Source organism: Barbatula barbatula (genome assembly GCF_947034865.1).
Source record: "Barbatula barbatula genome assembly, chromosome: 3".
NCBI classification, from domain to species: Eukaryota; Metazoa; Chordata; class Actinopteri; order Cypriniformes; family Nemacheilidae; genus Barbatula; species Barbatula barbatula.
Window position 1 is genome coordinate 23,755,241 of NC_136764.1, and position 24,941 is coordinate 23,780,181.

At 38.2% G+C, this 24,941-nt stretch overlaps 4 protein-coding genes across 4 annotated transcripts; all 4 read left to right on the top strand.

Annotated features, from left to right (window-relative positions):
• The first annotated feature begins 230 nt into the window (after positions 1–230).
• On the top strand, positions 231–4,812 carry LOC306892568 (uncharacterized protein). Its single transcript, XM_079453706.1, has 8 exons — positions 231–516; positions 900–1,423; positions 1,497–2,190; positions 2,651–2,738; positions 2,833–3,066; positions 3,780–3,913; positions 4,245–4,368; positions 4,453–4,812. The coding sequence occupies exons 2-8, from the start codon at positions 908–910 to the stop codon at positions 4,667–4,669; spliced, it is 2,007 nt and encodes a 668-aa protein (XP_079309832.1). The 5' UTR covers positions 231–516; positions 900–907; the 3' UTR covers positions 4,670–4,812.
• A 372-nt stretch (positions 4,813–5,184) lies between these two features.
• pxdc1a (PX domain containing 1a) lies at positions 5,185–7,419 on the top strand. Its single transcript, XM_079451906.1, has 5 exons — positions 5,185–5,823; positions 5,906–5,988; positions 6,070–6,184; positions 6,257–6,368; positions 6,470–7,419. The coding sequence occupies exons 1-5, from the start codon at positions 5,583–5,585 to the stop codon at positions 6,633–6,635; spliced, it is 717 nt and encodes a 238-aa protein (XP_079308032.1). The 5' UTR covers positions 5,185–5,582; the 3' UTR covers positions 6,636–7,419.
• A 1,052-nt stretch (positions 7,420–8,471) lies between these two features.
• On the top strand, positions 8,472–10,427 carry opn4.1 (opsin 4.1). The gene has a single exon (XM_079453737.1). The coding sequence runs from the start codon at positions 8,584–8,586 to the stop codon at positions 10,099–10,101; it is 1,518 nt and encodes a 505-aa protein (XP_079309863.1). The 5' UTR covers positions 8,472–8,583; the 3' UTR covers positions 10,102–10,427.
• A 356-nt stretch (positions 10,428–10,783) lies between these two features.
• Positions 10,784–15,251, top strand: tmem53 (transmembrane protein 53). Its single transcript, XM_079451902.1, has 3 exons — positions 10,784–11,065; positions 11,296–11,399; positions 14,270–15,251. Exons 1-3 carry the CDS (start codon positions 11,011–11,013, stop codon positions 14,966–14,968), a joined length of 858 nt encoding a protein of 285 aa, XP_079308028.1. The 5' UTR covers positions 10,784–11,010; the 3' UTR covers positions 14,969–15,251.
• Positions 15,252–24,941: the final 9,690 nt, after the last annotated feature.

The following is a 24,941-nucleotide window of genomic DNA, read 5'->3' on the forward strand; positions in this document are numbered from 1 at the left end:
TGTTCAATCCGTTTCGACTCCAATAAAAGGAAGCTAAAGTACAATAATAATAATAACTGTTACCAAATAAATGTTTTGAATCCTTAAATTCGCTGTTTACATCATTACCGTGAACGAGTAACGCTTTATAAAGATCAGAATTTAATTAACTGAATTTTAAGGAGTCGATTCACTGTAAATCGATTCAAGTCACTGGGTTGAACAAATATGTTAAAACCTTACAAAACCACGCATGCGCATTGTACTCACAGCAGCGAGGGAGGCAAGGAACCGTCTGGATCGGTGCTTCCACCACAGTTATCACGATTTGCCACTATTAGATATTTGCCTCGCGCGTTTCGGGTTAAAACACAATAAGTAATGTTTATACAACCAGACCCGTGCTTATGTTTGTCTGATCGAGGGAAATGTATCATCTTACGCTTGTTATGTGACTTGTAACTATGCTGTGGTCCCTAAACCGCACGTTGGCGTCAGCCATATAATTAAAGACGCCACGAAATCTGTGTTGCTCAGGTAAGAACACAATTTAACACTTTGGAGATTTGTATGGCTGTATTACAATAAAGTAATTTGCAAATTAGTGCACTAGATAGGGTATAAGGAATGACTCCGACAGTGTAAATAAGCTGTCCATTAGGGCGAATAAATGTGTCAAATGTGGCTTTGCCAGGCTGTTAAATAAAAACAATGTTATTGGTTATTAAAAATAAAATGGAGCTATTCAAGCACATGTCCACAGAGATGTCCTGTTTCAGTAAAAATGACATAAACGCATAAAATAGTGCTGTGCTTTCCAATGCACTTCCGTAGGACTTCTTTTTTTTTGGAATTATTGAATGCATAAAGATGTAAGCTTTAAAAGATTGTCTAATGATCTGTTTATCCTTCTATGTTAGTTCCAAGAATGGGCGGGTTTAAAGAAACATTTCAAGATGTCCAACCCGTGATCCTACGGCTCCCCAAAGAGAACGTCACCTCCAGTCTTTACTGCAGCTCTGCAGAGGGAGTTGAAGCTCATGTGGCCACTTTGGTGGAAGCTTTCTTAGTTGAAGTGTACCGATGTAAAATCTGTCAGTTTACCAGCAGCCAAAAAGCCAGGATAAGCCATCATGTTATGGAAAGACATGATCCAGCTTCTCCATGCCCCCATCTGCCATGTCTAGGGAAAGATGATGAAGAGAGTTTGGATGTGGGAATGAGGGTGGATGATGAAGGGGATGTTGAGCAAAATACCTCTCCATACGACTTGGAGAGCGAGCTCCATTCTGGCTCGAAAAGCAACGAGGATCAACTGGACATGGAACGCATGTCTTTCCTTCTTCCGATGTATGGCATGTTTCAGAACATCAGCCCACGGTCATGTGACATCGGCCTGGGCTCCAACTCAGATGGCACCTTGCATGTGGCACAGACTTGTGAGGTGAGTTAAAATCTGCCAGGAATGTCAAACCGGAATGTAAGTGGACTTACATGTAAGCTTTTGTTTTGTCAAGGTGAGCACGCTCTTTGAAGAGGAGCACCATGGTGAGGACATTGAGGAAGAACCTGTGTTTCATCTGGAGGATGCTAGCACCGGTCTGGATGTCCCTCTGAACGGTGGAATCGACACTGATGTCCGGGATGAGGAAATGGCCCAGTCAGCTCATTTGATGACTCTTGGCCTGTGCAGAATTTCCAGCACTAAATGTCATGCGAGTTCAATGAAAGGAGTGTCCCTTCCCGCAGGTGAGCAGAACTTGGATGAAAAACAGCCATTACTCTCGGTTGATAAAACGCAGAAGCAATCTAAGGATGACGGTGGATTGGCCTGCATCCTCTGTCAGACGGTTGCATCAAGTCGTAGCATGCTAGAAGTTCACCTGGAATGTCATAATGGAGACCAAGGCTTCAGGTGCCCACGCTGTGGCTGGGAATCAGAGGAATGGGCCGATATGGAGCGGCACTGGAGGGGGCATGGAAAGAGAAAAAGTTCCAAGCCACATAAATGTAGTATTTGCCCCAGGACTTTCAGGAGAGCAGATTCACGTGATGCTCATGAGAAAAGGCATCATAAACGCCATCACCAGGCTTCACCTCTCGCACAGTGTTCTCTTTGTCTGGAATGGTGTCAGTCAAGGAATGAATGGGAGATACACCATCAATGTCATTTTCAAGGAGGATTTAAATGTCTACACTGTGATTTCACAGGTACAAGTTGATTTAACTTTCTAAACTGAGCTCTGAGGTCATATTTAAGCTAGTGTAGTCCTAAATGGGGACAATTCTGTCATCATTTACTCACCCTAATGTCATTTCAAACCTTCTTTCTTCTGCAGGACACAAAACAAGATATTTTAAATGTCCCCCATTGACTTCCATTATATGGACACAAAACCACTCAGGCATTTCTTAAAATATCTTCCTTTGTTTTTCACAGATGAATGAGTCTACACAGGTTTTGTATGACATGAGGTGAATAAATGATGACAGAATTTTAATTTTGGGGTAAACTAGACCTTTAACTTTGGTTTTCTGTGAAAGCGGAACCAATATTATTAATTTTGTCCAACCATCTGCTCTCTCGAATGAGAATATTCCTCTGCCAGCTGATCTTTCTTTTGAGTTTTGTATTATGCCTGGTCATGTAGTTTCTTTGTCTGTCTTTTAGAGAACTCATGGAAGAAGACCCTAAAGCATATTCGCACTAAACACAGACAGGGTGATGTAAATCAAGAGAAGCAGATTGTCCACAGCATGTAACTATGGCATATATTAATTTAAAATAACTTGCATTACAAATTTGTCATTAAAAATGATTCCAAATGGATATGCTTCCTTGTCTATACGCAGAGAACACCCGCAACTTAGCACACAAACATCCACAAAGTACCCAGAATGCCTCAGAAGAATGAAGCCAGAGTCATGGTGTCAGGTTAAAAAGAAGAGGAAAGTAAAAAACAGGGTTGTGAGAGCAGAAAAGAACAATGAAGGTGAAAAGGACAGAGTGATAAACTTGACGGATGATACTCCAGTGGGACTCACTGCTTTCAGAAGGAGAGAGTTTTGCTGCAACCTCTGTGACAAGTAAATCCGTTGTTGAGCTACTGTATAAATTCACCTGAAACTGTTGTTTACTGGAAGCAACTTAAAAGGATAGTTCAACCAAAATGTAGTTCCTTCATCATTCATTCATCTTCATGTTATTCGAAACCCTTTTGACTTTCTTTGGCAGAATAGAAAAGAAGATATTTTGAAGAATGCTGGTAACCAAACAACATTGACCCCTATTGATTTTCATTGTATGGACACAAAACCACATTTTTTAAAATATCTTCTTTTGTTTCCACATGTTTTGAACTACTTAAATAAATAAATGATAGAAAAAAATTCTTATTGCCATATAGTTTGATAAGTATATACATGCAAGTATAATAAAATACAATATATATATATATATATATATATATATATATATACTGTATATATGAAGAGTCTGGTTCCAAAATGAGAAAAATCATGTTTTTTTATTGTGTATTATAATAAATATAAATTAAACAGCAGTTGGTTTGTTTTGATTTAAGCCATAATAATTAAATAAAACAGCTAACTAACACAATAAAAACATGATTTTTGAAAAGGTTTAAAAAGTGATTTCATTTTGGAACCACCAAACTCTTCATATAAAAAACTTTAAACATGAATATATAGCGTAATGTACTGCAGAAATGTGTCTACTTCTATTATTTATTTTCTCAATAAATGATAACTGTCCATTTTCTGTGATCATCTCAATACAGGAAGTTTTCAACCAAGCTAACTATGCGTCGTCATATGGGGATTCATCAGGGTGAAAAGCCATTTAAGTGTCCACACTGCCATTATTGCACTCGTCTGAAAGCTTCACTAATCCAGCACCTCCGCATCCATACAGGTACATTTACTTTAAAATCTAGAAATGTTGAGTAACATTCTGAAACAATGTTGTCGTAGTTAACCAGATTTCTTTGACCAATAAACATAAATGATGATTCAATCTGGGCCCCTGAGAGACTTTTCCATGGTTCCTAAAGGAGAAGAGTAGCAAATATGTGGAACATCACAGTCCCCCTGCAGTGAAGAGAGATGTAGATTTACATTTCAGTGTTATGGTGACATTCGGAGGCTTTGTGGAAGCCCTTTCAAAGGAATTGTTCTCATGAAGCCATGGTGCTGCGCTGCTTAAGCGTAAGAATTTCAGAGATGTTTTTTTCTGCTTGCTTTAGGTGAGAAGCCTTACAAGTGTTCCCAGTGCTCCTACGCTTCCATTGACGGAAGCTCCCTGCGACGGCACTCAAGGACGCACACACAAGAAAGGCCTTACTGCTGCCAGTACTGTTCGTACAGCAGGTACAAGTACACAACTGTCACCAAGTTGATAAGCTAAACTTGTTTCCTGTAACTAAGGGTAATGCTCTCATCCTTACTTTTTAGCATCCAGAAGAAGAGCTTAGACCTCCACTCACGTCGCCATCACACAGGAGAATCCTTTCCCTGTCACCTGTGCCAGTATTCCACAGCAGACCGCCAGCTGCTGGTACGACACACAAGGAAACATCACAGTACAGAACAGCCTGGTGCACAGGGACAGAGGAAAAGCTCTGGTCCTGCATCACAAACACAATCTCAAAGAGCACGGATGTCCAAATGATCATGAATTATAATAAAATGTTTTTTTCTATTTAAGTCCTGGTGAGTTTTCTTCACATCACCTCAGTTGTTTTAGAATGATAAAACAGGGCTACGTTCCTTAATATTTTTAATGTTTGGGTCTAATAATAAATGTGGCCTTTGAAATATTAGGGGGGTCATTCATTATTCCATTGTTATATACAGCCGTGGAAAATATTAAGAGACCATTCCAAATTTATGTTGTTTACACACTGTGATGGCCATTCCAGTCCAGTGTCTGTTGAATTGCAACAAAATCGAAAAGGTTTGGTTTCAGATGAATACATCCAGAAATCAACTTTCATGAATTCATTTATTTGAAGTAGAATTAAGTTTATGTTAATGTAATTCACTATTTTGGTGGCTGTAAATGCAAGGCCATATAGGGAGTATATCAGATGAGTAAATTACAGCTTCAAAATATTAACCGATTAAAAGGTTGTCACCATGATGCAGTAAGTGCTTAAACTGACAAGCACATCCCACCACCTATCCAATAGAAGCAGGATTTTCCCACCTATCCAATGAGAAGACGTTTAAGTAGAGGAAAACTTCATGAGTTCACTGTTTTCTTGAAGATTTTAAATCGTTTAGGGACTGTTCTGTGTTTACACTGTGCCTTGGGAAAAGACAGAGCAGATCGTCTACACATTTGAGAAATGTATGATACTGGAAAGAGTTCAAACAGAGAATGCGCATCAATGCCGCTATAGATCTCCTTTGATCCGTTTGTACTGCTGAGGCGGGATCATAAGATTTGCGTATTTGTATCAGATAATAACCGCATGACTTCTTTTGTAAATTCGATAGGTTTCCACTTCTTTTTCTTTTTGCGACTAAATGCGTTTATGTTATAATTAATTCCCGAAAAGAACTCTTTTTTTAAAGAGGATATGGCAGGAGTTAACGTGACAAGCTTTTCTGGTCTGACTGTACACGACTGTTCTGTGATCGGACTCGAGCACTTCGCTGTCGGAGAAGAAGAAAAGTTTTTCGAGATCAGGACTGAATGGTCTGATAGATCCATAACGTACTCGCGAAGGCGATACCGCGATCTCGTGAAACTTGCGAATAGTTTGGAGAAGTTATTTCCAGAGGACGACGCGAGTTTGCTTCCATCGTTGATTCTTAAGGGTATGACTTCATATTTATGTGAGTAGATGTAGCATTGTTTTCTGAGTCAAGTGCCGAGTGCTAATTTAATGTATTTTATCAGCACTAGAGGAAAACAATAACATTGAAACCAAGCTGGATGAGGTGGAAAAACTATTAAGAAATATCATTAAAACGCCACCAAAGGTGCTTATGAATTCACAGTAAACCAACTCTTTGTCTTATGAGAAATATGTATGGATGCCCTAATTTACATGCATGTTCCAGTATTCTCACAGTGAAGCAGTTCTTACCTTTTTCAAGCCGTCTCCTCTGGACTACACTTTGAAAACAATGTTTGATCCGATCCAGCCCCTCTACCTGAGTCCTGTCACTGTAGCCGGTTTGTCTTCATTCTTATAGCTAAAATATGCTTAAACATCATCATTTCTAAAGTAACGGTTCTTTCCCACAGATGTCAGGAGGGCCAATGGGTTTTGTTTGGCCAATACAGAAACAGTTCTTTTTGATGCATATTTACTGGAGAAAAGAGCAGAACCATCTCATGAACACTCTTCACAATGCAGGTTAGTATCTGAATACTCTCATATATTGATATCTTTATATTGACATGTTTGATGGTGGTAACAAATGTGGAATCAGCAATGTGTGCATTATCTCATTCCAGCTCTGAGATTGAGGCCCAGATATGGAGAGGAACAAGATTTCCGAATGGGACAAGCCCAGTTCTGCCTGCGGGTGCCCTTGCAATTAAAGAATCAGACTATCATCCTAAAAAATCACAGGAACTCACTGTTCACTTACATGCCTCTGAAACAGACATCCTTGAGTAACTTGAACTGAAGATCCCATAGGAATTATTTTATAACCTACACTGTACATTTTCCGTAAACTGGAAAAACAGAATTATATTGTAAAAAAAATTCTGTAAAATTATAGGATACAAGGATATTTAGAAAATAGTTTTCCCCATTTTTCTTGTAAATGTGTTTCTCTAATTTTATAGTTTTTGACCGTATGTCAAAAATAAAATGTGAATAAAAGGGAACTTTGTAAAAAAACAGAGATTCTCTAGAAATAAACTGTAAAATTACACTTTCCCCTGTTTTCTTATAAATTTGCGGCCTTTTTCTGTAATTTAACGTTTCCTGTAAAAAAACAGTTACATTTCGTTTTTTGTCATTTTACCTGGAAAATTATGTTAAATTAAAGTTTTTTTACAATTTAAATATTATGAACGCTTGCAAAAATGTAAATATAAAAAGTTAAGACTTAACTTTTTTGCTCTTGATTAGATTGTGATTTATAAAAAAATTATTACAATTTATAAAATACACATGATTTATACAATATTTTTAAGTCAACATTTTTATTTTTAAATATACTAATCAAATGTTAACCGAAATGTTTTATTTTGTTTATTTTACATAGCTTACACATTTGAGCTATTTAGCTTTTTACCAAGGTCTGTCTTTAATTTTCTTATGTTAACATGAACAAATCTAAACTGTTAAAGTTTTAATTATTGAGCCTTTTTCTCTTCAATGAAAGTATACGTTTATAATATTTTTGGTTCACTCAATAAACCTTTTTACTTCACTCATAGGTGAATACTATAAACAGCTGAGTTTCAATAATGACTGATTAGACAAATATGTCTATGAAGTAGGCCAAGTTCTGATGATGATACAGACTGTGATAGGTTGATTATTTAACCGGAACAGAGGAACTCATTTCATTCTGTGTTCAGGTCAGTGAGCAGTTCTCATGATGATCAGTCCTTATTGGATCCGACATTCTGCACTTTCACAATGCATACATTGATTCAGCTCACTCAAACAATCCATATACACCCTTTTTTGGGTCAAAACTAGTTTTTTTCCACCAACCTCTGCATTTTGCTGTTCAACAACAAACATTGAAGGCATTTACATAGTTGATGAGTTCTAAAAATCGAAACAGATGTTCATGGTTTACATTTCCTCCTGATGGCCTCTTTTACTTTGACAGGACTGTCCAGCTTTATTTATCCTTTATACCTATTCAATACTTTCGCTTTCACAAATGTCTAATTACAAGGCAATTTTAACATATGATATTCAGTTCATTCAAAACAGTCATCCTCCATAAATGTGCTTGTGTTATATTATTACATTGTTAATGTATTAATCGATAAATATTAACCTAACTGTGAAATTCGGGCCAAGGACTCAGTATCAAATTATGATATTAGGAGCATCAAAGTTGTCATGACTATAAAATTATGAAAAAGATCAAGTGAGTCTTGCTGTAAACGATAGATTAAATGATAGATTTTGAGATCCAGTACTCAACTTTTTATTTATAAAACTGAAAATACAGATTTTATTGATATCACATTTTATGTCGAAAAAGAGTTGGCTAGCTAAGCACTTATTTTTATAATATATTCTTTACTTTATGTACAATGATTTTTTGTAGAAAACTGTAAATCGATCATTTGACTATTCTAAATTTATAAACTACTGCGAAATAGCAAAACGTCCAGAAATAGCAACAGGTAAAAAGAGTGTTAACACTTGACCATTAACACAGACTCCCGATCAATAATAACTTGGTGTTACATTGATCAGTGTATAAAAAGCTAATGCATTGAGCCAACATTCACAACGTGGCAAAGGGGTGCAGAACGTTTCACTGTTTATTTCACATTAGAATTTAAAAACGTCCTTCTTTTTGCAAAATTAACTTGAGTTTTATGTGCAATTGCATATTTTATATTGCATTAACAGCCTGCTCAACATGAGTCATCACTCTTCATGGCGAGAGCACCACTGTGCCCCTGGAGACATCAACTGCACAACAACCGTAAAGGAATCCTTAAACACCAGGGACTACAAGTTACTCCATGTGCCTTTCCATGGACCGACACACAGTCACCACCATGAACTTCCACACCCTTTCCCCACGGTGGATGTTCCAGATCATGCCCACTACATCATCGGCTCTGTCATCCTAATAGTCGGCATCACAGGAGTGATAGGGAATGCATTGGTGATCTACGTGTTTTGCCGAAGCAACAATCTTCGCACGGCTGGGAACATGTTTGTGGTGAACCTGGCGGTGGCTGATTTCTTCATGTCTCTCACGCAATCACCTATGTTCTTTGTGGCCAGCTTGCACAGGCGGTGGGTATTCGGCGAGCATGTTTGTGAGCTCTACGCCTTCTGTGGAGCCCTCTTCGGAATCTGCTCCATGATGACTTTGACCGCTATCGCTGCTGATCGTTGCCTCGCTATAACTCAGCCCCTTGCACTGGTGAGCAAAGTTAGTCGACCTAAAGCTGGTGTGATTCTTTCTGTTGTGTGGCTCTATTCCCTTGGTTGGAGCCTTCCGCCCTTTTTTGGCTGGAGTGCCTATGTCCCGGAGGGTCTCCAGACCTCGTGTTCCTGGGACTACATGACCTTCACTCCGTCGGTGCGTGCGTACACCATCCTCCTCTTCATTTTTGTGTTCTTCGTCCCGTTAGGCATCATTAGTAGCTGCTACTTTGGAATTTTCCAAGCTGTTCGAACAGCAGGGAGGGAGATACGAGAGCTGAATTGTGGAGAAACAAATAAGGTTTATAAACGAATGCAGGACGAATGGAAGATGGCTAAGGTCGCTCTTCTAGTGATTTTGCTTTTTATTATATCCTGGTCACCCTATTCCGTAGTGGCTCTTACCGCAACAGCGGGCTATTCCCACCTCCTCACCCCTTATATGAATTCAGTACCTGCTGTCATTGCCAAAGCCTCCGCCATCCATAATCCCATCATCTATGCTATCACACATCCTAAATACAGGGCAGCTATCGCTCGATACATTCCAATACTCCGTTGTATCCTGTGTGTGAAAGAGAAAGACCTCCGTTCTTCTATTAGTTCCAGCAGCGCACTGTGCTCCCGTCGTCCGACCCTCACCAGTCAATGCTCCACAGGGGTCAGCATCGGAAATGCAGCGCGAGCTAACGGCCGCTGGGGAAAGACACGATTGTCTTCTGCTTCAGATACTGATTCGTACTGGACCGAGAGCGAGGCTGATGGTTCCAGTGTGAATTCCCTAACCTTTGGCCGTCGTGTGTCCACGGAGATCTCTACAGATACAGCCATTCCTCCCGAAGAGTCAAGTACTACCACCAACAGCGGGCAGAAATATCTAAAAACGGCCCGAGTTGTAGGCCTTCCTGTGCCCACGATTGCTTTTGAAACAGATTCATCAGATGGGGAGACTGTTTCTGATGGAAAGATATTCCTCCTCAGAGGGGACCGTAAGGAGTAATATAGTGCTTTAGTTTGGTGTTAGTTACTTAAGTGGTGGTTGCTTTAAATATGGCCAATTATATTGAATTGCTACTCTCCATAACATAATTTTGTCCCATACCCTGATCAGTTTGTAAACTATGTGTGATCATTCAGCCAACCCTGCTTCTGTTCTTTCAAAACGTATACTATAAAGTGAATTAACACAGATGATTAAGTAAATCTAGCTAAATAAATGGCACATTATCTGTAGTAAATTGGTAAATTGTGATGTTTGGTGTAAGATGCATTAAAAGAAAGATCCTCTGCTCTTTTTATTTCCATTTCTTACATCTGTAATGAAGTTAATTCAAACAATAAAATACAAAAAAGGAAAGAAAAAACAATTGCCAAGTGTAAATTACTACAGCATTCAGATGTTTGAGGCACACGACTATTGATTTATTATATTCATAGTTTGATTGGTATTGATAATTTCATTTTCTAATACATTATTATTAATTATTTATGTTGTCTATGTTATACTTGGCGTTTCTGAGACATGAAACTAATATTTTGAACTTTTCTTTAATAAAGACTTTTAATATTTATCACAATTGTTCAAAAATAGTACAGTTAGTAAAATTATCCATATCCATATCCATATCCATACCCATATCCAAATACATAATAAATACATGTAATTAATAATTTTGCTGGTTACCTGCAACAGGTGTCAAAACAATACAGCTCACCGACACTTTTATTTTGCGTGACTTTTAAGTCGTCGCCCGGAAGTTGCGTCAAACAATGGCACGGAGACGTTGCCTAGACGCCCCTGTATCTGTCTGACTGTCTCTTCAGCGGCACAACAAAAGCAGTGCAACGCGAGGCTCATTTCAAGTAAATTATTGATGGCAGTGAGAAGACTGGTATAATAATCTTCAATATGGGGGATGATGGCATCGACTACAACATAGTGTTTCCAGAAGCACTGCTCTCAGGTACTGACAGCACCACCACCTTCCTTGCGTAAACCATTGCAACCGATCTCTCACATTTATTTCATTTACGTAAGCTACGTGTAAATGCACGTCAGCTTGCGAGCTGTCTTTGAATAATATTGTGATGTGCAGACATGTTGTCTACACTGGAGAATTTAAAAGTTTGATGTGGATTTGAGGTATTTTAGTTTAGTTGGTTTTGCTTAAACATGTTAATTTTGTCTTGGCAGAGAAACACTGGCGCGGATCAAAGGAGCCAGTCGTTATTCTGTTAGGATGGGCTGGATCCAGAGACAAACATCTGTCAAAATACAGCTCTATTTACAATGAAAAGGTGAAACATTACGTTTTAGAAAGGATTTCTTTCATTGGAATTACATATAATACAAACAATGGAATTTGTAGTAAAACTATAGTGATCATGAACAAATATTGGAACTACACCACAGTAAAACTGGTTAATTTTTTCTACGGGTTGTGCGAGGACATATACTTACTGTATGTCAAAAATGATGGCATTTTTACATTTACGAATATAAACATTATATCACAAATAACACTACTTTTTGCCATTAAAAAGTAGGGATGCACCGATAGCACTTTTTAAGGATCGAGTACGAGTACCGATATTTTTTCCCTGGTACTCGCCGATACCGACGCCTGTTGTACAGTTAGTTTTTTTTTTTAATGTGGCAATTTTCCAAGAACAACACAATGAGTCTAATGAACATATCAGCATCTTTATTTTCAACAACTTCAACTTATATTATGAAAAAATAAATCATTCTGTGCTTATCACAAATTTTCAAAGCCCAAATTTCACAGTGTGCAATAACCTCCAAAGGGCAAAACCAAAGCATGCAGATTACCATGCGTGGGTCGTCATCATTGATTTTGAAATATTTCCACACTGCTAAGCGCAAATAAAGCGTTAAGAGAGAGTGATTTACATGTTAGGTCAATGCAAAGATGCGATAGACCTACTTGCGGTGCGATTCGCGCGAATCGAGCGTTCGCGTTATTCTCGCGAGTTATCGTTCTTTGGTATCGGGGAATTTTTACGAGTACGAGTACATGAGGTTGGTATCGGGCCCGATACCGATCCTGAAATCGTGCAATAGGTGCATCCCTACTAAAAAGCTTTTGACAAATACAGATAACTACGAGTAGCTGTAGCGAACAACTTATTAAGATTTCAAAAAAGACAATTATTAAGTTATATATATATTTTTTGTTGAAAATATTAAATGAATTCAACCAAACATAAAAAGTTGTTAAAATCAAATGTATGCTTTAATCATTTGTAGCCCACAAGAGCCAACTGAATTTGTCAGCAACACCGTGATCAAAAATGACTCTTTTGAACCGATTCATTTAAACTATTGAAACGAATCATTCAAAGCTCATTGAACCACACAAAAACGGAGGATGTGAATGAGCTTTGAATGATTCGTTTCAATAGTTTAAATGAATCGGTTCAAAAGAGTCATTTTTGATCACGGTGTGCGTTCAGGTGTTCTCAATGTGTACTGTAGCTGTGTCTCGTTTCGGGAAGGCTGCGTCCTCCGGAGGTCTCATTTGAAGCCTGCTACGTCATCGAGGCTGTCTCGTTTCATAAGAGCAGGTTGGACACTCCGTATGCACCCTTCTAATGCGACCTTCTTTCACAAGAATTCGGAGGACACATGAGGTGTATCCTACGTTGCTAGAGATAACCCACAATGCTAATATGTGGTGTTTAAATGTTTAGATTTAACATTTTTAATCTTAGCAGGCAGGTGTAGTTAATAGGTTTACCAGTGTTTAGTGATTTTCAAATGTTTTGAAACAGTACGGTGGACACAAGGACGCAGCCCTACGAAACGAGACACAGCTAGTGTTCGTTGTGTAAACGGGTTCAACCAGACACTTGCACTTATATAATATTACACTGAAGAACACCAGGTTAATTTGAGAATTTTTTTTAAGAAGTTTAATGTACAAGAATGCAAAATAAGCAGTCGCAATTAACAATGACCTGTACAGCCTCAAAATACAGCTAATAGAGCTCAAAATATAGGTGAGGAAAATAGGGATGGGGAGTCGACTCCAAAAAAGTAGATTCCTCGACTCTTAATGTCCCTAAAGACTTTAATGTTGTCATTGGCTCAAATCGGTTAAATTGTGTTTGTGATTGGCTATTTAAGGTAAAAGTCATACCTCCACTCTTTCTCACTGTACACGTTCACATTCGATCCAAAACACTGCGGTAATCAGAGCATGAGCGACGACTACTGGTTCTCTCACAGAAGGGCAAGCAATATTTCCCGCTCAGTCTTCACCTTCAATCCAATCACATGAAAGATCAAATTCTTATGAAAAACTCTCCTATATTTCGTCCGTCCATCTTCAAGCTTGTATTTCTCTAAACAACGGTTAAGTCTTTGTAAGTTGCTTTGAATGAAAGCTTAAGTGCTTAAATGTGACTCTGTGGTGGATAACTGGACACAAATCAAAATCAAATTTGAGGAAACAAATTATAAAGCTTTTCATCCATCTTAGAAACTTAAAGAATCAGCAACAGCCAGGAAGTCTCAAATCATATATAACCTTGTTGTTGCTGGGTTATTATTATAGCATATTTGTTGGATTTAAAATGACATGTTGATAAATACTTTTACGGCCACCTCCAATTTTTATAAACAGTGCAGTTTATAAACCAACACTTATGAAATACATTAGAAAAAATGACATACAGTAATAGTTAGAATTTGTTGATCTATTTGTATATTTATATTTTAGTTGAATTCGAAATATTTCGTATTTATTCGGTGAATTTGAAAGAAATAAAAATGTTTTCTTTGTAAGAGATCAATGACAGCTTATTATTAAAGAGCTAATTCAATCTTTTCATTGAATTAGTTTATTTGCAAAAAGCAGGTAAATCAGTTAAAAATCATTTTTATCATGTTTTTATTGTGTTAGTTTGAGTGATATAAATGGGAATGCACAATAAAAACTTTGTTTTTGCTAAAGAACTCTTAAAATATTTGAGGATTTATTCCCCAAGTCCTGTATAATTTCTGTCCCTGTAAAAGATTCACAACAGTTTATTATTAAACAGCTAATTTACTTTTTTATTGAATTAGAAACACTTAGTATTTATTCCCCAAATATCATTCTGCTCCTGTAAGAGATCAATAACAGCTTCTTGTTTCCATCCAGGGATGTGTGACTCTGCGCTACACAGCTCCTCTCAAGACAGTTTTCATTTCAGAACCTCTTGGCTATAAAGAGCTAAGTAGCACTGCTCACAGATTACTTGAACTCCTTTATGACTATGAGGTCGAGAACAACCCAATATTCTTCCATGTGTTCAGCAACGGAGGCTTCATGCTTTACCGCTACATGGTGGAGTTATTGCACAGTCACCCTCAGTTTAGCACTCTGTGTGTGGTGGGCACAGTTGTGGACAGTGCTCCCGGCAGTCAGAATGTGATCGGAGCCCTCAGAGCTCTCAAAACTACTTTAGGGCCCAAAGTCAACGTCCTGCTGCAGTACCTCCTGCTCGCGCTGTTTGCCGTGGCAGTTGTGCTACTGAGGGTTGTCTTGTATCCTGTGACCAAGTATTTTCACAAGAACCATTACGATGCTATGATGGAGCACCCGGCCCCTTGGCCTCAGATGTACCTTTATTCGAGATCAGACCGCGTGATCAGATACAGGGACGTGGAGAAGATGGTTAACGTGTTGAGGGAGACGGGGCTGACAGTCGAATGCTTCGATTTCATCACCCCTGCCCACGTGAGTTTGTACAGAGACTGCCCTGAAGACTATTCCAGCAGATGCAGGACTTTCCTGACAGGCTGCATGACTGATTCAGGAGAGACGCTGGCTAAGAAACGCTTTAAAAAAAGACTTTAAAGCATCATGTATACATACACACGGTACATTATTATGTGCACAAACCCTTCTGTTTGTGAAAGCACTACTGTTTAATAACTTAAACGGCTCTTAATCTATAAACGAAGTTTTAATAAGGGATTCATTTGCACTCTAATATTCTGTATTTGTCTTAAGATGTGAATTAAATGGTAAATCAGGGCCTGATTTGTTATATTATTGACATTGTGAATGAGTAAATGTGTGCATTTAAACATTGTGTTTGAATAAATGTTTGAATTGAAAAATAAAATGTCTGTTGTCCAAGTGGTCATTACGTTCAGCCTTTCAAATTATAAGCAGTGCAATGGTTACGATGGAAGTCTTGTGACTAGGCACTGGGATGGTACAGCAACAAACACCTCCTTTCATTAACAATGCGTCTTTGTAAATACAAGACACCAAATTAATACAAAAAGAAATAAGGGTGTTGTCAAATAAACCGTAAATGTGTCCTATGGTGTGACACCACAAATGTTGAAAAGATAGAACATAAATCTCTCTTATCCTATTTTAAATCATAAATAAACTAAAATATATTAATAAGATTTAGTTTTCTAAAGTTTTGCTGTCACACCATAGGACACATGTATGATATATTTGTCAACTACTCATAAACTGGTATTGTGTGACCCTTACACATCATCTTATTGGTAAAGTTGTTATAACTGTGCCTGAAAGGCACTTTTCTATACGTTTCATTTTGGTTTCTTCTATTATTTTGCTTTTTCTATTTTTGTATACCATAGGAAAAGACAAGACAGTGAATGTACCTTAGACTAGAGAGATTTATCTAACTTGCAGGCTTGTGAAATTGGCCTTTGCTGTAGCTGACAGTCAGTCAGTTTGTGATCAGAGAGGCTTCTGATTGGTCAGGCAGAGATTCCCATGCCACGTCTCCTTCTGTCACGTTTGACATTTCAGAGCGAGTCACTGGCATTTGTCTTCTCCGGAAAGCCCTCCGTGGCTCTTCATGTATCATTTAGAGCCATTGATAGGGAAAAAGGAAAGAGAGAAGTTTATATATCTGTTCAGACAGATGAACATCGCTTATTGGAGTGGATTCTGCTTTCATCTGGCTGCTCAGATAGCTTGGATTGTTTGCAAGCAAACACTATGGTTTCGGACGACTGAGATAAAAAGTGATACTGTGAGCAAATTTAAATAGTTATTTCCAAAAATACAATATAACCTAATGGTTAACCGATTAAACATATTCTAAGTATAAGCGAGAAAAAACCCATCTATTGCATTTCAAGGAACCAGCTTTGGGTGGTTTTAATAGTTTCTGTTGGTTTTAATCTATTTATTTTAGCTTGCATCACTGAAAAATGAAGCAGCTAAATGCATTATTGTGAGGAACATCTTTACTCTCATTTTTCTTTGTCTTTGCTCTGTTTACTAAAAGGCCAATAGGCACCACTGTCCAGTAGCATCCTGCTATACCACATACATTTCAGTGGGGGGCAGCAGAGATCCAACATCTCTCTTTTGTTCTACTTCAAACACAAACAGTCTTTTTTATAGATATATCAATAGGTTTTGGTTTGCATTTAAGATTTTTTGCTTATTTAGCATTGTGTGACCCACTATAATGTGTGGCTTATAATATGCGCAGCAATGAAGAGCTAGGCAATATTATTCTTCATATTTTATAAACTGCTTGGGACTGTGAGAAGAAAGCTCTCAATTTACGTTTAAGAGGAAAGGATGGTCTTTTGGCTTTCAAAGTACTTTGTCATTGAATTTCCTTTAAACAGCAGCTCACGTAATTGACAGCACACTGTATAATGGCAATGCCCGATAAAAGTCCTGAAATTGCCCCGAGAGTTAATGAAGTCGCACTGTGTGATGAGGGAAGATTGTGGTGGAAAGGGGTCAACAGGCCTCTTCAGCCCTCTCGTCCATGGAAAATGGCTGCTGTCAGCCGATGAACATTATGGGAATCTGAATGCCCACACAGCAAGCTCACTCAGAGATTCATGATTTAAAATAGTGGCATTTGGCAGACCAGACCCATTGTCGCCCATCACTCTTAGGGACGAGAAACGGTGGAAAGGAGAATTAAGCTCTTAACATGGTCAAGTACTTAAAGGGATATTCTATTGAAAAATGAAAATTCTGTCATCTTTTACTCACCCTCAAATTGTATCAAACCTGCATACATTTCTGTATTCTGTTGAACACAAAGAAATATATTTGGCAAACTTTTAGGAACTGAAATTTGACTACATCATTGGGAAATAATTTTACTATTAAGTTAAATTATAATATAATGTTAAATTATATTAAACAGTCAGACCTAATATACACTTTTGTTAACCAAGCTATTTACCTATACAGAACATCCACATATTATGTTGTTATTATTACATTTTAATCCAATTTTGACTTAAGATGTGTCAGTCCAATCAAATAATGAATATTTATTGCATTCTATCTTTCCCTTTTTTATGAATTCATTGCACTGTGTGATACAAAATACAACACAGTAAGATCTGCTGTATTCTGCACCTTTTGGTAAATGTCGTAAATAATCATAAAGTATGTTATACGCGCATATTTTTTACAGTATATATTTTATTTCCCGCAGAAAACAGTACCCTCCTTGCTGTTGGTGTGTAATTTCTTTGTCTTGAACAACAGATGGCAGTGTCCGCTAAAGCAGCTGTAGCTCTAAAGCCTGAAGAATAATATCCATTAGCAAAACAGGGCAGTAAATCACAGAAAAGCTCTAATTTTGTGTCTAACAAAACCCCTTAGAATGCACTTTCTTTAACACACAAAAGTGAAAGTCCTGTGGTTTGACCTTTATCTTTTCCTATACTTTAGTATGAATACGTCTTCAGGCATATCTGTGTAGTTCTTTGCAAGACCACATGTTCCCTATAAAGGAAAATATTGAATAGACTAATGCACAGATTTCAGATGTCTCACATGTTTGTTCTGTTTTATTTTACAGTGTGTTTCTTTCTTTTTTCTTTTTTAGAATTTGAAACTTTAAAAGAAGATAATCTGCAGCGGCATTGGCATTTACGGCCAAACGTAAAGGGGGATGTCTGTGAATTTTCTAAATCTGTTTGAGATTTTCCGTCTGTCACCCTCTTTTACTTTGACTTTAATGTCAAATCGTACATCTGTTTTTACATGCAATGCCTTTCGGATATCTGAGATAGATATACTGCCATACACAATCGGCATCCACTCAGGTAAGTTCATGCTCCATTTCTGAAGAGTAATATCTGATATGATATTGTTGCCCTTATCCGAGGGGAAATGAGTAAATCTGCCATGACTGGAAGTTGTCAGATAATCCCAAAATCCCATGGAGATTTTTATAAATGAATTTTAAACATTGCATTTCAGTATCTGTTGAGTGACATAAAGTCGACCAACATCAATGTGATAGACTGACATAATGGTAGGATGCATTAAGCTGAATGTGTGTCAAACTCTTCTTAAAACACAAAAAATATATAATACAGACAAAAAATCATATTGTTCTGAAATTAAATATGAAACTATTTCTTTTGCAGTATTCATAGGAAAACATTGCATCTTTTGCCCGGTTTTCATTTACTACTGAAAAATGCTAATTAAAAAAAAGATTTATTGTTGAATTTGAATTTGAGAGACATGTTGTCCACAGAATGAAACAAAAAATTATTTTACCTTCATACATACTGATAAATAGTGGATTTAGAAAAACCAAAAAGAATAATATATAAGTTTGCAGCATTTTTAAAGGAATAAATGAAACCTTGAGTCTGAATGATGAGAGTGTTTGTTTACAATTAAAAGTGGTATTACAAAATAAACCTGTGTATTCAACATATATTCAGCTAATGCAATACTATTGAACTCCATTCTACCCCATGACTTTTTGGGTCCAAGATATACTTCCACTTCAGTACATTATAAAGCATTATTGCCCATGCCTGGGTTTTGACCTCTCTTCCTAAAACTAGTGAACCGTGTGTTGTATATTATGTGCTGCAGGGTTAGAGGTCAAACATGAGGTCATGTCACCATTTGCTCCTTCCTCTTCCATTTGCCGCGTTTGTGTCATCTTTTGTCTTCCAGCGTTGAATGTCTGGTGTCAGGAAAGAGTTTCATCACATCAGTCCATGTTTGTCCTTCCGTCTCTTTCACCCGCTGACTTTTTGGCACACAAATCCACAGCGATTACAGTAAGCCTGCAGGGGCCATTCTGCGCCACCGGCCCTTTCCTCCACACCTGTTTCAGAACAGACGTGTTACATTAGAGCTTTAAGTCATTCCCTCTTCGCTAATGAGCAAAGCGTCCCACCGAACCGAACATCGAGCATCGGGCCCCCTCCCACTAGGGATAAAAGCAAGAGAGAGACATGACCAAAGTCGTCTCCTCTTTGACAAACTTGAAAAGCTTCCCTGGTGTGTAAGCTGAGCAATTGGACACTTAGAAAAGAGGGAAGGGCTTTCAGTTGGACTAGCCTCGCAATCTACCACGTCCTCCCCTGCCTCCAACCCCCCTTCCAAGTTTCCACTTATGACACGGAGGAGAAAGGAAGAAGAAAGAGAGAGAGGCCCTCAGCGTGCGAACATCACCTCTCGGAGCGTGGGTTGAGCGGGATTGTTCAAAGTGACTTCGCTTCACATAGCTCCTTCAGGAGAACATCTCCGGCTCTTCACAGCCATCACATCTGACAAGCAGCGGGCTCCTGTTAAAAGCACTGTCGAATTAGATGTACAAAACAAACCGTGTGACATCACACGGGCAACGGTGCCGCGCTAGCGGTGCACTTGCTGGAGGGCGTATGTGTGGTGCTTCGTTTGAAAGATTTGAAAGTGCCACACCGCTGGTCTCCAAGCATGCGTGGGGTGTGTTTAATTTGACTGAGGGGGTAAGGCAAATATAGGGTGCAGCGGAAGGAAGTATGTTTAATGAAGGGGAAAGACGGGCTGTTGTGTGACAGCCCTCCAGAAGCAAGGGCTCACAAAAGCTCTGTAGAGGCGCAGAGACAAAGCAGCAAGCTTTTGATTCTGCCATACAACTGACACTTCTTGTGCGGCAAAAGTGTCTTTGTAAGACATTCTGTGTTATTGGATTAAAATTGTAGTGTATGTTTCTCACAAGAGCACAGAGATATACTTTCGAACGATTGAATTCAATATTTTAGCCGCTACACTAGTGAATGTTTTAATGTGTAGATTCATTTTTGACAGTATAGGCACTATAGTGGTGTCTCAATATGATAGTATTGACAATAACCCTGATACTAATGACCGAGACTATTGCTATATATATATATATATATATATATATATATATATTGTGTTAATACTACATATATGAAAATATAGAAACAATAAAGTCCTTATCAGGTTTAATTATTGATCGGAAATATGCTATTTAATTGTGATTTTTGCCAGCGATTTAAGAAACATCCGCCTTCCACCATTCAAGGAGACAACATGGCCACCGAGTGACACGACTTCTGTAAGCAGACTTTGGTTCTTTCACTGGCATATAGTGATAGCCCTGATAGGCAAATAACTTAAAAGTTAAAAAAGCGAGAGATTCATCCAGGTCCTTAAACACAAATACTGCTAAAGAAATAAAACATTTTTCCTCAACTTGCCCCTGTGACAACTTGCCCTTGTCTCCCCCGGTACTTCTTTACGTTTACATTTATGCATTTGGCAGACGCTTTTGTCCAAAGTGACTTACATTATACTATACATTTGTTTCTAAGTATGTGCAATCTCCCTTGGAATTCGAACCCCCGACCTTGGCATTGCTAGTGCCATGCTCTTACCACTGAGCTACAGGAAAGCTTTAACACAGTTTTAACACAAAAAGCACACCGTATTTTCTATTCTTGGACTTGCTATAGAATTGTCCCTGCATTCATCTGTGATACTTAGAGGCCCTTCAGCATGGCATTAGTGTGAGTGGGCAATGGTCATTTTGACATGATCCCACTATTACAGATCTGAACTGAGCCAAGGTCACAGTTGTGTCAGATGTCTGAGCCAAGAGAAAACCTTGACATTTTGCTCAGGGACTCAGCTGAACCATGGTTTAGTCAGTCTTAGTTTCCTCCCGCTATTTAATTACTATATTAAGGGGTTATTTTTCAACAAACGTGTTTTATTCTCAGGAAAATAATTCACTCCTGCAAAAATCTAAATGAGAATGTGTGTCATTAATACACACTGCAAAAAATGTCATTCTTCCTAAGCGTTTTTCTCTTGTTTTCTGTAAAAAATATTTACAACTTCTTAAATTACGATACATTTACATAACAAGGCAAGTGACCCAAGATATTTGGTCTTGTTTTATGAAAGAATAATATATAAACTAGGTCAAGTTTATGCTTAAAACTAAATTCTACATTAAATATACAGTAAGTTACTGGCAAACCCGCTGCGAAATTACAGCAAAGTTTTACAGTGTATCAATGTATTTCAATTATAGACCTTTTTTTAGACCGAGTGGATATTTTATATTAAAAGTGTGATATTGCTGCAAAATGGCCTCATGTAAATAATAGAGGTTCCTGGGGAGCAACAGCCTTGACACCATTTTAATAATCTCCTTTGTGTGCTTAAGAGGGTGGGATTGTGTTTAGCTTTGGTCCCATTAGTAAAAATCGTATGATTTATGCAGTTGCCGGTAGACTAATATCTTTAAAATTTTGCCTGGGACGACGATTCATCTTTAAGAATGATGAGAGGAGGTTGCTCTCTATGCAAAACGCATTAAGGCTAAATGAGGAGTCTATTACTCAAATCTGGCTGATAATCTGTTAGGCCCCGCCAACTAAGCAGATTTAGATATGTCACCATGATGATGAGCCCCATCTCTTCTGAACATCAAGAAAAAAAGAAACCAAAATTTCCCCTAGACACACATCACTTATCAGCATATCTGTTATCGTCACTGAAATGGTCTGCAGGGTTCAACGTGTGCAAGAAACACTCAGGAGACTGATGACAACAGCCATGTTTGTGTGGGAAAAGCCTGTTTATCATGGGTTAATTTGCACGCGGGGTTTATACCTCTTACCACGCACGTGACTGACCTGTTCATGGTGAGGAAGAGATGATCACGTTTATCTCTCCTGCTCTTTTGTCTCATTCAAATGAAAGTAATTCATGCTAGTGGCTAAAAATAAAGATGGCAAACATATGTATTAAATACATTTTAATTTAATTTGTAAGGGCCTTAATTCTTATTCAAGGTTCATGGTAAACCTTTAATAAAAGGTGCTTTAAACTGGAACTTGACAGCCAGTGATCACCATGCATGTAAATACTATGAAACTGTTTTAGTCCAAATTTAGAATGTGGGTTTTAGTCGCATGGACTGTCTACATACTGTCACACGAAGTATACTATATGAATAAGACGAATATTATTATTAATAAGGTCAAACTCTCTCGCTTCATCTATAAACAAAAGGTAAATGCCGATATATTCAGGGTTGACTGCAAAATGGCGAAACCGTGTTTGAATATGCTCAGAGGCTAAATTTTGCAAAGTTTTGCAGACAGCATGAGGTAATGAGCGATTTCTTGGCATGGAATCCAGACTAATTAAACACACAGAAGCACATCTTTATGATAAAAATGACGTAAGACAGATCAATTTGCCTTTTGTCACGAGAGAAAGTAGAGGTTGGTCGGATGGCCGATATTCATTTGGCTGCTGTCATTATTTTATCTCGTTTAATTGGACAGTTGATGGACGCTTTTCAGAATGGAATGACCATATTTGGACATTTATTTCCGGCGTCCTCATTTCCTGTAGCCGCCACACGAACAGAATTATGTGAGTTTTATCCTCTTTATGAACCATTACTCGAATATCAAATAATTTTGTAGCCTTCAGGTTTGAAGTGAAAACCCGTTGCATTTGCCAGTGGCTCTTTTGACAGCTGTCATTGCGCAAGTGCGAGGTTCTGTATTCAGCAGAAGATTTGCAGATTTTGAACTATTATTCTCATGCAGGTATTCTTGGTTGCCAATGTTCAATTCTCTCAAAATTTGTTTTGTATCTTTAGAAAAGATTGCCGAAAATTGTTATTTCCGGTGTTGTCATCATCATCATCATCATCGTGGTCATCATAGAGTCATAGGTAAGGGTGTTTCTGCTAAAACCCATACAATACTCTAATAAATTGGCCTTTATGTCATGTCTCTGTGCCAGTTTACCCTGAATAATGAGAATTAACCGAATTTCCTGACAGGCTGTTTTTATGTCATTGTGTAATTTGGCAAGTGCTTGTTCACGATTGAATTGAATGACTGAAATTTGATCGAATTACAATTTGATGTTTTGTGCAGATTTTCTACACAGTCAAGGTGTTTGGCAGGCAACGGAGGTAAAAGCGCGGCCTCTCAAACCTTGGAAAATGGGCGACCTGTACAAGGCAGATCTTGTTTTGAACGGCCGTTTGGTACTAATTAATGGACTGCGGCCCATTCCTGGCCTGAAGTTAAACATAAACGGCGTGAATTAAACATGCACATATCTCATCTTGGCACTACTTAAACTCAAGCACACAAAACCCAATGGAATGACTGTGACCGCGACTGCCATTGGGTGCTAAATGCATGCCGATGTGCACTTCACTTCACCCCACCCCCTGCGTGTAAATTGCCACCTTCAGAGGCTGCCAATGGCATTAGCACCCAACAAGATCACCTCGGCTGACAATAGTTAATTTGCGCTAATGACGCTTTATTCCACCCATTACATTAAATCATTTCATTCCGCTGCTCAACCTTTCTGCGTGCCAGTGCGATTCTCTTCCCGGCGCAATGTCATTTAAATAATAGAAACATGATCTGCAAAATATTACAGCCACATTACGTGATCTGAACAGTATTTACCTGACCCCTGGCTGGAGTGATGGGCCCATTAAAACGCGTCAAAGTGGTCATTTCAATCCTGAAACCATCTACGGATGCTTTTGAAGAGTAACGTTTTTCTCAACTTTTGCCAACATGCTTTTCCCTTGGGAAAGAGCGAGGGTTTATTGCGCACAAATTCCAAAATAGTTTCAGACTTTATCTTCGACTTGGTAATAGATTGAGGCCGGTCAGCCCTGCAGCGCTAGGTATCTTTCATTGAAATGACAAGATAGTAATAAATTCTCCAAAGGGATGGGGATTTTCAGCACGGTTACATCACTCTTAATCGGATAGAGGCGTGTAATTGGTACCGTATAAGCATGAATAAGTTTTAAGAATATTACACATATTACACTAGAGGAGAGAGTGTAGTCTAATATTGCTTTAAGATAAAGTACACCAATGGGGAGCATTACCTTTTTAATGCTAATTTGTACCACTTGTCTTTCTGGGAATGATCTCCTTGTACTACTTTTATCCAGTATTTAATTTAGTTAACTAAAAAGAGTAAGGCGAAGAATTTGTGCAAGGTTTCTGCTGTTCAGATGAAGACCTTTCTTTTCTCGGTTCGCTGTGCATTATTTTTGTTTATTGTGTTAGCTGATTGTCTAAATAAAATAGGCCTTGGGTTAAATAAACAACACGGGTAAAAGGTCTCTCCATAACTACTGTACCTTACCTAATGTATAGGATACTGTAAACCACCAGGGCCGTGTTGCTGGAGATGGAAGTGCATTGCTTTTCTTCTGTTTTTGGGGGGGGAATCTTTGTTAAGAAAAATGCGTACGCTGACTTTACGTGGTGTGGGTTTCTTGCCTATACTTGAGTATCAATATGTTAGTATTCGTGTGTTAAAATATTGACTCTTTTACATAGAGCCAAGGTAAATGGAAAAAACCTTTTCTTGGCAAAACTGGCTCTCACAACCTGAGTAAGCAGGACTTCGCCCTGGTCAACAGCGAGGCTTCAATCTCATTAGCAGTTGATTAATGAGCGAGACTGTACCATCATATTAAACATAGCAGCACATTCGCAAAGAGGCAATTTTACAATTG

Coding starts and splice junctions, on each gene's coding strand:
- LOC306892568 (XM_079453706.1), top strand. CDS start 908: ATGGGCGGGTTTAAAGAAACATTTCAAGATGTCCAACCCGTGATCCTA. Junction 2,191..2,650: donor TCTACACTGTGATTTCACAG/GTACAAGTTGAT, acceptor TCTGTCTTTTAG/AGAACTCATGGAAGAAGACC. Junction 2,739..2,832: donor AAGCAGATTGTCCACAGCAT/GTAACTATGGCA, acceptor GTCTATACGCAG/AGAACACCCGCAACTTAGCA.
- pxdc1a (XM_079451906.1), top strand. CDS start 5,583: ATGGCAGGAGTTAACGTGACAAGCTTTTCTGGTCTGACTGTACACGAC. Junction 5,989..6,069: donor TCATTAAAACGCCACCAAAG/GTGCTTATGAAT, acceptor TGCATGTTCCAG/TATTCTCACAGTGAAGCAGT. Junction 6,369..6,469: donor GAACACTCTTCACAATGCAG/GTTAGTATCTGA, acceptor ATCTCATTCCAG/CTCTGAGATTGAGGCCCAGA.
- opn4.1 (XM_079453737.1), top strand. CDS start 8,584: ATGAGTCATCACTCTTCATGGCGAGAGCACCACTGTGCCCCTGGAGAC.
- tmem53 (XM_079451902.1), top strand. CDS start 11,011: ATGGGGGATGATGGCATCGACTACAACATAGTGTTTCCAGAAGCACTG. Junction 11,066..11,295: donor TCCAGAAGCACTGCTCTCAG/GTACTGACAGCA, acceptor TTGTCTTGGCAG/AGAAACACTGGCGCGGATCA. Junction 11,400..14,269: donor GCTCTATTTACAATGAAAAG/GTGAAACATTAC, acceptor GTTTCCATCCAG/GGATGTGTGACTCTGCGCTA.